At 32.6% G+C, this 11,391-nt stretch overlaps 2 protein-coding genes across 2 annotated transcripts; one reads left to right on the plus strand and one right to left on the minus strand.

Annotated features, from left to right (window-relative positions):
* The first annotated feature begins 1,846 nt into the window (after positions 1 to 1,846).
* LOC123889871 (pentatricopeptide repeat-containing protein At2g31400, chloroplastic) lies at positions 1,847 to 5,794 on the plus strand. The gene is made up of 4 exons (XM_045939380.1): positions 1,847 to 4,282; positions 4,411 to 4,627; positions 4,788 to 4,972; positions 5,061 to 5,794. Exons 1-4 carry the CDS (start codon positions 2,286 to 2,288, stop codon positions 5,299 to 5,301), a joined length of 2,640 nt encoding a protein of 879 aa, XP_045795336.1. The 5' UTR covers positions 1,847 to 2,285; the 3' UTR covers positions 5,302 to 5,794.
* A 1,632-nt stretch (positions 5,795 to 7,426) lies between these two features.
* On the minus strand, positions 7,427 to 9,433 carry LOC123892117. Its single transcript, XM_045941955.1, has 2 exons — positions 8,291 to 9,433; positions 7,427 to 7,465 (listed from the first exon to the last, which is right to left on the minus strand). Exons 1-2 carry the CDS (start codon positions 9,431 to 9,433, stop codon positions 7,427 to 7,429), a joined length of 1,182 nt encoding a protein of 393 aa, XP_045797911.1.
* Positions 9,434 to 11,391: the final 1,958 nt, after the last annotated feature.

Genomic DNA, 11,391 nt, shown 5'->3' on the forward strand with positions numbered 1-11,391 from the left:
ATATATATATATATATATATATATATATATATATATATATAATCTAATTTTCAAAGTCAAACTACATTAATTTTTTCCCCTTATATAATAAAAAAATATTTATATTTATGAAAAAATCTTGATTTACTATAATTTAAATTAATTAAATATTTACACATCTTATCCTACCAACAAATTTAAATAACCAAGTTTCACCAAGCCTAAATTTAACATATATATAATAATTATAATTATACCTTTCTTCTTCAAAAAAAATTATAATTATACCTTATTTCCGTGAAAAATTAATTATACCTTATTGGATGCAATAGTAACTATCATGAGGATTTAATCTCGGCCATCCATTCTCTATATGACACTAATATAATAATAATAATGATAATAATAATTTCCCTCTAAATATCTATATATATATATATATATATATATATATACATATATATATATATATATATATATATATATATTTAGTTTTAAGTCACATCATCTCGCTCAGTCTCCACATTCGCTCTTAATCAAGTCGTATCTCGCTCACGGCCACATAGAAATTTTAGGGAAACAGAAAAATTATACCTTTAACCTTTAATTAAAATAATTTATAATTTCCCAAATAATTTTTTATCCTGCGAAATTTCTACTTCATAATTTGAAAAAATATAATGAGATCAAATTTTCATTACTGTCAATATATAAAGCTTTTATTTAAATTTTGACGAATGGAGTTCCTTAAAATTCAAACAACATTTTTTTGTGGGGGCTTGAGCCCACAATAGCTAATACTTGCATCCGCCCCTGAGTTATGTTCCTCGAGTTTGGTGATCCACGACAACAAACAAAATTGGAAACGATTGAGAGTTGACACATTTGTGGTTTTTGAGAGATTTTGATTTAAACTCAAGTTTTATCTGCCGATTCAGATGAACGATTTTGTGGAATAAAAATATTCTGTTACAACCTAGAAAATTTGATTTTTAAATATCAAAGAAGTTTTGTTGCTGCTTATTGTCATTCATTGTAGGGAGTTGATGACACGTATTCAGACTTGTTTCCTTGTTGATGGCACACATTTCTTCTGCCAACGGCTCATAAAAAACATTCGTGCACCTTTCTTAAGATTGACTAGGGGTTTGAGGTTTCCTCGATTTTAAATTTTCTAATTTGTTTTTTTAAAAAAAAAATTAATTTCTTTAGTTTTTGTGTTGTCTTTCTTTTCCTTTTCTTTTGTAGGGTGTGGTCTTGTCCTCCGTATTGTCACTTTGATGTCTAAATGCTATTGGTTTATAAAATTAAATAAATGTATTTTGTCCAATAATTATTAAGAGGTTATTATAAAAAAAAATTATTAAGAGGTTAAATATGTTTTTAGCCCCTTAAAAAATCACGAGCTTAAGTTTAGTTCTAAAAAAAACTTATTAACTTTAGTCCCTATTTGCATTTTGTAGGTACTATTTTGAGGGACCAAAATTATTTTTTTTTGTTAAAAACTTTTAAAATAGGAACTATTTTTACAAAGTGCAATATTATAAAAGACTAAAATTATAATATTAATATTTAATAGAGACTAAACTTAAAAAACGTGATTTTGGAAGAATAAAAATATATTTAACTCAAATTATTAGTTAATCTAAAAATAAGAAGAACACCTTTTTATCTAAGTAAATATTAAATTTAACAAAATAATTAGATTTAAGTGATTAATAAACTTTATAAAAAAAACCAATCATGTAAAAGAATCCGAGTTCAATTTTTAAAAAAAACTATTTTTTGTTCAAACTTTACTCATATTGCAGCTAAACTTCAGATTTGTAAGAGTATAAGACCCCTTCCCCTAAAACCTAAAGAGTTCACACCAAATAAACAAATATTAAATCTGAAAATTAGGGAAACTTGGTGAAAAAGCTCTTATCCAATTATTTAATCTAAAATATTTAGAGGGAGGGAACATGAAAAACAAAAAATCTTATCCGATAATTTAGTCTGAAAATCCTAAGAGAGTAGAATACATAGATAGAGTGGTTAAAACCCACTAACGAAAAACAGAGTACAAGAATGAAAAACATCATGAATTCCACTTCATCTTCAACCTGTCTCTATGTTTTCTCTTCAAATTCAGTTACCCTTTTCCCTCCTTTCTCTGCAATTTAAATACCCTTTTTGATTCTTATTCAATCAACCAAAAAAACTCACTCTTTTTGTTGAATTTCGATACCCTTTAGCAAAAAGATTACTCTTTTGCGTTGAATTTATATACCCTTTTGAGTTGTTCATCATTTTGTTTCTCTACAATGAGTTCTACACCAACCCCACCACAAAACTATTCCTCAGTTTCTGCTCCTAGACCTGCTCAAAATCATAATCATAAACATGAAAATCATCAAAATAGTCGTCAAAGACATGGAAACCGTTGGTCTTCCAACCCAAAGGCTGCACCTTTAGCTGTTGCTGGTAGTGGTAGGTCTGCTGTTGTTGGCAGTGGAAGTAGCAGAGCTGCTGTTTGTAGTAATGCCGCTGGAAGAAACAGTACTGGCAATGGCAGTGGCAGAGGCAGAGCTGTGTGTTCCTCTACATTGAGTTCTTTATATGATGGCAGGCAATCTAGGTTGGCTCCTGAGTTTTCTGGCAGGAGGACAACCCGGTTTTCGGCGAAGATGCATTCTGGAATGCCAAGGGTAACACCTAACAAACATGCTCATTCTGATGTTGCGGATGAGGCGCTTCGTTGTCTTTTTAAAGCTGGTAATAATATTGCTGCTATTGATAATGTTTTAATTGAATATGAACCTAAGTTAAGGAAGGTGGAAGATTATATTTATATGATTAAAGAGTTTGGTAATACTGGTCATTTTTTATTGGCTACAAAGTGTTTTGATTTTGTTATATGGAAGCAAAATGGTAGGGTTGCTAAGGGTAAGTTAACAAGTACTATGATTGGTACTCTTGGTAAGTTAGGGAAGATTGATCTTGCTTTGAGATTGTTTGAAAGTGCTAGACTTGAAGGGCATGGAAACACCGTCTATTCCTTTTCGGCCATGATTAGTGCATATGGCCGAAACGGGCACTTCCCTGATGCTGTGAATTTGTTTAGGTCCATGAGTAGCTGGGGAATTGAACCTAACTTGATTACGTACAATTCATTAATTGACGCGGGGGCTAAAGGGGAGGTGGATTTTAATGTTGTTGTTGAGTTTTATGATGAAATGCTAGCAAACGGTATAGTTCCGGATCGTCTTACTTACAATTCAATGCTTTCTGTTTGTGCCCCGAAAGGCATGTGGGAAATGGCTCAAAAGTTATTGAGGGAAATGGATCAAAAGGGTATTGTTCCTGATGTGTTTACTTATAACACATATTTGGACACGCTGTGCAAGGGCGGACAGATAGATTTGGCTAGGAGGGTCTTGGAAGAGATGTCTTCCAAGCAAGTTTGGCCAAATGTTGTGACTTATAGCACAGTGATGGATGGCTATGCCAAGGCTAACCTCTTGGAAGATGCCCTAAGTTTGTACGAAGAAATGAAACTCCGATCTATTCGTGTGGATAGAGTGTCATATAACACACTTGTCGGAATCTATGCGAAGCTCGGCAGGTTTGATGAAGCTATTGATAAGTGCAAAGAGATGGAGAGATGTGGAATTAAAACAGATGTAGTAAGTTACAATGCACTTTTGTCCGGGTACGGAAGGCATGGCATGTATGATGAAGTTAGAAGACTATTTGAAGAGATGAAGGCTCGGAACATATATCCAAATACGCTAACTTACTCTACAATGATTGACGTGTACACTAAAGGTGGAATGTTTCAGGAAGCAATGGATGTTTATAAAGAGTTCAAGATGGCACGATTGGAGGTGGATGTTGTCTTTTATAGTGCAATCATAGATACGCTATGCAAAAATGGTTTGGCGGAGTCTTCAGTTGTGTTGCTTATGGCAATGATAGAGAAAGGAATCAAACCAAATGTGGTCACTTTCAACTCCATAATTGATGCATCTCGACAATTGCCAACTTTTGAATATGGAGTCCATGGTTCTTCACAAGCCGTTGTGCATCCGACTGAACAATCATCTTCTACGGTTATTGATGGTGCTTTTCAGATTAAGCCGGGGGAGGACCGGATCTTGAAGATGTTCGAGCAACTTGCTGCTGAAAAAGCCGGTCATATAAAGAAGGATAGGAGGGGAAGACAAGACCAACACTGCATATTGTGGCTCTTCCAAAAAATGCAGGAGCTTCACATTAAACCAAATGTTGTCACATTTTCAGCCATTTTGAATGCTTGCAGGTAATTACATGGACAAAATATTTCTATTATCTTGAATTATACATCTTTTGTATCGTGTACGTTGATATTTTCACATGAATATATAACCAAATTTCAGATATATTATAATTTGATCCATTTTGACGCAGTCGTTGCAATTCATTTGAGGATGCTTCAAAGCTGTTAGACGCGCTCCGCTTGTTTGATAACCAGGTCTATGGTGTAACCCATGGACTGTTGATGGGTTACGGAGAACAAGTATGGTTTCGGGCTCAAACTCTTTTTGATGAAGTAATGCGTATGGATTCTTCAACTGCGTCTGCCTTTTATAATGCCCTCACGGATATGTTGTGGCACTTTGGTCAGGTAAAATCCAGCCAATATAATTTTCAAACAAAAAATCCAAGTTTTCAAAAAAAATAAAAATAAAAAAAAATCCAGCCAATATAATATTTTTTATTAGTTTTGTAATTTCTGAATCCAATTTTCTGTTTTTTTAATAATAATAAATTGATTTGGACATCAGAGACGTGGAGCTGAAATGGTTGTAATTGAAGGGAGACGGCGAAATGTGTGGAAAGGTGAATGGTCGATTTCTTGCGTGGATCTGCATCTGATGTCTTGCGGTGCTGCTTGTGCAATGGTTCATACATGGTTGCTCTATTTGCATAGTACTCTTTTTGAAGGCTGTCAACTACCTAAGATTGTGAAGTATGGATCTTTACTACCTAAGATTTTTTTATTTGATTAATTTGAATTATAAGGATTGAAGTGTTGATCATAATTTGTTTTTTTGTAGCATTTTAACTGGTTGGGGAAAACACAGCAAAGTGATGGGTGATGGTACTTTGAAAAAGGCTGTTGAAGCACTCCTTAATGGAATAGGATCACCATTTAGAATTGCTGAGGGTAATTTGGGAAGATTTGTATCTCCTGGAGATTTGGTGACTACTTGGCTGAGACAACCCGGCGTTTTCAATTTGCTTGTTCTGTCTGATGTCTTAAATCGTTCTCAAGCTGCTGCTCCTTCGCATGCATGATTTTCCAGAATGTTTGTTTTGTTGCATTGGTGCAGGCAATGAAGATTAAGATTGGGTTGAACTAGCTCAAACTAAAGAAGGGTCATACTTTTTTTAGTGTTGCTAGGATTTGTTTTGTAACCTAGAGTTGATTCCTTCGCGATACTTTGTGTAAAGAGGGCATTGTGATAGTCTTATAAAGCACAGACACTCCTCAGATTATGCTTGTCACCGACACAGATGATTATATTCAACTATGTCATCTTTTCGAATTATTATCGGTGTCCATGTCGTGCTAGTGCCCATGTATGTGTTTGTGGTTCATATTAGAGTCCCCTCTTCCTGGGAGTGGTTTGTATTGGTTCAATTTTTTTCTCCCAGTGTAACTTTTTGTATTGGTCATACTTTTGTTGTCTTTTGTACATTAGAGTTACTCTTTAACCCTTCATGGAAGGTGGAGAGAGTTTTCACTTGTGATGCATAACTCGATGGCAACAATATTTTTTTTACATCATATGATTTTGTCTATATTTCAAGCTTTTTTGCAATTTGCTTATAGATTTTCTCCTGAAGAGTATTATTATGTCATGGTTGTTCATAATTTTGTCAACATGTCATCCACAGACATTCCAACATGTCATCTATGATCCCCAATGAAAGTGCAAAAGAGGTGTGAACAAGAATGTAGAAACAAAAAAAAAAAAAAAAAGTTTACTTTCTACTCTAGACATCAATCATTAAGCACTACATTGCTCAAGTAGTGAATGAATCGTATATTGGCACGATGTAGAGTGATGCTTATATAGACGGAGACATCTTAACCGTTTTTGATTGATTTGGCGAGAAATGCGGGAGATGGTTGGAATTGATCCAAACGGTAAGTGTCCTAATCTGGTACGGTGATGTGCACGGAATGTCTAAATAGAAATGGAAACTTGAGAAAGGGATTGAAAGCTTATATGGAGTAATTTTTGCTTCATATTCAATAACATACTCGTCCCTTAATTCTAAAATGATTCAATATATAGTCGCTTAACTTATATTATTGGTGAGACACATTCTACCTCTCCATAATTTGAAGATATTTATCCAACAACTAATGAGAATAAGTCACGCAAGTAAAAGGGTTAGTTTAGAAGAAAAAAAACTATTATTAACTCAAGTTGATACTTTCTTTGAGTTGAGAACTTTGGCATTAACAATTAGTGACATTGCATCTAATGTATTTTTTATTGTAAAATAGTTGTTGCATTTTCTTCCTCTTTTCCATAGTTTAGGGTTTAGGCCAATCTTCATCTTCCTCAAAATTTCTTCAGTTTTCTGCATCAATATAATATGTCAAGTATTAGAATTTGACTATGTTTGAATTGGTGGTATATAATGGGATCGAGTCGTCTAGAATTTTTAAGACTTAGTTAAAGTCATTAGGTTCACTTCAAATGAGTCAATTTGGACGTCGAATAAAAAATACAGATAAATCGACAAACTACGTACCCTTAGTTGTTTCATATATATCACTAAATTTTCAAGACAATTTTTGTTTTTTATGTAATTACCATATCACATACTAGAAATATTTACTAGTTGTTAAGTCAGTGGCATGATGGTATTGGTAACTAACCAAAATACTGGGACTAAAAGAAATTAGTTTCTGCATCTTCCCAAATGTGACAAATAACTCACCAAATGTTAGAACAATTATGCTTCATATTAACATCTGAAAGAGCATTATAGGCCCACATTTATGCTTAGCTTTTATCATCGTTACCCAAAGTTTGTCTGGGTTTGTGACTTATGCTCACCAGGATATATTTAAATTTTCTTCAAATTTTGAGTATGTTTAAAATTAAACAGCAGGGAAAATTTACTTGATTTCCCAATGCAGCAAAATTTAATTTAAAATTTTTGACAAAAAATACCTTTATTACTTAAAACACCAATTAAGTAATTAAAACACTTGCTAATATAAGATGAAAACAAAAACAACACATAGTTCAAAATTTGAAGGGAAAAAAATGACAAGATTGCATGCTAAAAACCCCATAAAGAACCTAAATCCTGAAAATACATTTCAAGGGGACAAGTGACCACTCTAATACATTAAAATAGCTACTCTTCAGTCTTCATCTTATACAGAAACCATCCTTCACGGCAAACCGGGTAACCGCCGAAAAACTCCTGAGTTCTGCAATAAAAATAAATAAATAATAATTACTTTGAAATCATTAATATATGTAATTAATATAATATATTTGTACAATTACATTGTGATTTTTCATTAAATCCTCAACCTCATTTTCAAGAATATAGAAGTTGTGGATACCATTCATTTTGAGTTATTGTGCTATTAAAAATATGATCCATTTTGTTAAATTTATGGGAAGCTAGCAAGAATTCATATATTTATTAGAGATGCAACATGATACTATTCTTTGCAACAAATAACAAAGAGTAGACAAACCCTAACAGATAGCTACGTTGAAATATATGATGCACATTTCTAGAATCTTCTACAATACATGAGTAATTTGTAGAATAACTATTAATTATTAAGTGATGATAAGTGTAGATCTTTTTATTATACTTCGGTAGCTAGTAGAACAAATAATTAATTACTAGATTTCTATTAGAAAATATCACGAAGGATCTAAAATTAATTATCTATAGAATATCTTCGACGCCTATAAATAGGCAAACATATGTACAATTGACGTACTCAAGCCTTGAGATGTACTAATGACGACCATGAGGGTTTCACCATATGTCTCTTCGTACAATAAAATGATTGCTAATGTGTTATGTTTTGTCCCATATTACAAAATATACTACATTACTAGCTTTCATACTACTTGCTACTATCTTCTAACTATCAACTAAAACTCTCTACACTATCCAACTACATTCTAAACTAGCACTACTACCTGAACTATACTAACAAGCTATATTAGTGATTAAATAACAAAATTAAATATATAATTAAAATGTAAACAATAATAAAACTAATTATTACCTCTTTGTTTAAGCAGCAAATGAAAGGCTTGAAACATTGAAGCAAAGGAGGATGGCAACATCTTAAATAGTCATAAAGAATGTCACTGTATGGAACCAACTTAATATTTGTGATGTTGTTATCATTACATATATGGAAGTAATAAAGTTCATTCTTGTGGCGTTTGAAAAATGCTACTTCATAGTAAGGGTGAAATGACAAGAGATTGCCATGGGTATTATGGTCCAACAAACTTGCAGCTTCAATTCTACGAACATTGCACCATGAGTAGGAGGTAACATTCCTTGTAATGCACTCAACAAGTTCATAAATCATAAAGTTCACACCTCTAGACATGACAAAAAATAGCTTTCCACCTCGGACACATAATTCCCAATGGCAATTATCTAAGAGACAGTCGGGAGTGAGTGATATTATCTCAGTTTGTTCCGAAACATTTTCTTGTGGATCGACTCTTATTTTAATCAAATGCCCTGAGCGGGAGAGTCGGTAAACAGATCCATTCAAGTAAATGGATTTTTTAATCCAACAAGACTTAATGATATATTCAGGTAAACAGAGACTCAGGGTAGTCCAAACACCATTCTCCGAGGAGAAAATGTTAACATGTCGATGACCCTGAAAACGTAGGATTTTGAAAAACCAAGACTCAGCCGGATCATATACTAGAGTTGCATAGGAATACCCTCCTGAGTTTTGACCTACAGGCTTTGGAACAGCCACACATTGTTTTGTGGCATGATTCATAACATAGTAGTGGTAAATACCATGTGTGAGATTTTGAGCCCGACCTTTGTTGTGACAAAACAAAAGTAACCCGTTGCAAGTATCGATCAGTTCTTTAGGACCGATCATGCAACACATTACTTGGGAACACCATTGGAATAGGTTTTGCAAATTTAAATCTAGAAATGGGTTATGCAATCTTACCAATGATTGGTGTGACTTTTCTTTTGGTAATGTTAGGATTCGCTCACGCCATGAGTGTGAGACGCCCATAGCTCTGGACTGATCTTTGAGACACAACCTCTCAAAGATTATTGATTGAAGCTCAATGGGAAGTTTTTTGAAAGAGGACTTGGGCTTCCTTCTCCTCATGCTTCTTTTCTTTCTGATAACTTTGCATTCCACTGAAAGTGTCATCATATGTGCTCGTTAGAAAGTATTGATATTGAGAGAGAACGGAGAGAAATGAATATTGTGAGTGAGCTCTCCATGTTAATGGTTCTAGTTCTTATAGAAGAATATGATGCATGGCCAGAAAATAATTTCCATTAAAGATGAGTGTCCCCATTCAATGTATTTTTTTTTTTAATTGCATTCCCAACTAAATAACATATTTAGATTCACCAAAAAAAGTAAAAAATAACAAAGTTAGAAATTTTATTTTTAACATTTTTGCACACACAATGTACATTGTACCTTAATTTTTGAATTTGGAATTTTTTAAAAGGAAAATTCATCACAGATATATTAAATATTATATTTTGTATTATAAAGGTATTTAGTTCAATAAATTAGCATATATGACTCTATTCTTTAAATATATTAATTTCTTTTTTATAGTTTAAAATGAAATAATTTTTTAAATTTAGTTTTTATCAAATAACTAAATTTGAATCTACTTTTGTGTGTATATTGTTCGTTTGCAATTCTAATTCACTTTTTGTGTAAAAAACAAATCACTTTTGAGTTTTGACACTAATATTTTAGAATTTAATTTGTGGATATATTTTAAAACTAATCTATAAAATTGGCATTATAGATTGATTTGATGCAAGATTAAAAAAAAAATATATTATACTCTCGTCTATAACCTCAATATATTTTTTTAAAACCAAGGAGGAAAGCCAAAGTGGCCGACCTCTAGAAACTTAATATAAAAATAAAATCGAAAATTTGTCGGACCAAACATATTACTAACAATGTCACTCCTAAAAACAATAGAACAACTATCAAACCATAAAATATCAATAATGTCAAAGCCTAAACTAGCTAGCTAGCTTATCTGCAACTTGATTTCTTCCCTAAAAATATATAAGGGACTGCAAAATACATATTTTCTCACTAAAAACAAGCAATTGTTCCAATGGTTTCTTAGCTTAGGGATGGCTACCTGAGACTCGAAAACGCTTTGATGGTTGTATTTTTTTTTTTAAAACTTTTGATGGTTGTATTTTAAACCTACAAGAAGGTAGACAAAACTCAGGATCTGATATATATTATTTGAGGTGAATTATGAGAAGTCAATTTTTTGTTGGAATTCATAAGCACAAGAAAGCTAAAATACCTTAAGTAGAGGATTGGTTTTGGACAATTAATGTTTCAAAAACCGGATAAGAGATCCAACAGGTATATTATCATTTGATTAAAGGCAGGCCCGGTTTTGGGCCTAGGCAAGCAGGCCTACAGCCCAGGGCCTCCAAAAAAATGGGGCCTCAATTTTTTTTTTTCAAACCCATAATTTAAATTATTGCCTTAAGTAGTTTTTCGGACACTAAAGATCATGAATTGCCTGTTGGCCTAGTGGTCAGCAACTCTCCAAATGTTTCAAAGTTGGAGGAGGTGGTGGCTTCAATTCCCACCCGTGACAATATTTTTTTATTTTGTCATTTTTTTAAATTTTATTTGAGGTCAATGACTATTTTTCTTAATATGAAATCGTTAGTTGTTAGTATATTACAATGAGTTGTTCTCTTTTGTAACAAAAAAAATATATTACAATCAGTTTAGCTACTCATCCCATCTTATAATGATTATTTTTTAATGTTATTTACAATTTAAATATATATTGTTCTTTTTATAAAAAATTATATATTTTTTTATTTGGGGTCCATTTTTATTATTAGTCTGGGGCCTCCAAATTGTGGGAGACGGCCCTGATTAAAGGGTGTGTTGTGAAGATAATCCAACATGAATGTAGTTAGTAAATACTAGTAACTGTTTTCTGTTATTGACAGTTAGTAACAAATGTAAGCAAGTTTTGGATCACTTCAAAAAAGAGCACATAATAAATTTGGTAGATGGGTTTCTAGTTTCCACATTTGGTTGGATTGGGACAGCTCTTAATTTCCAAGGTGTATTCCCAATCCATATCCATT

The sequence above is a fragment of the Trifolium pratense genome, linkage group LG6, assembly GCF_020283565.1.
Source record: "Trifolium pratense cultivar HEN17-A07 linkage group LG6, ARS_RC_1.1, whole genome shotgun sequence".
Lineage (NCBI taxonomy): Eukaryota > Viridiplantae > Streptophyta > Magnoliopsida > Fabales > Fabaceae > Trifolium > Trifolium pratense.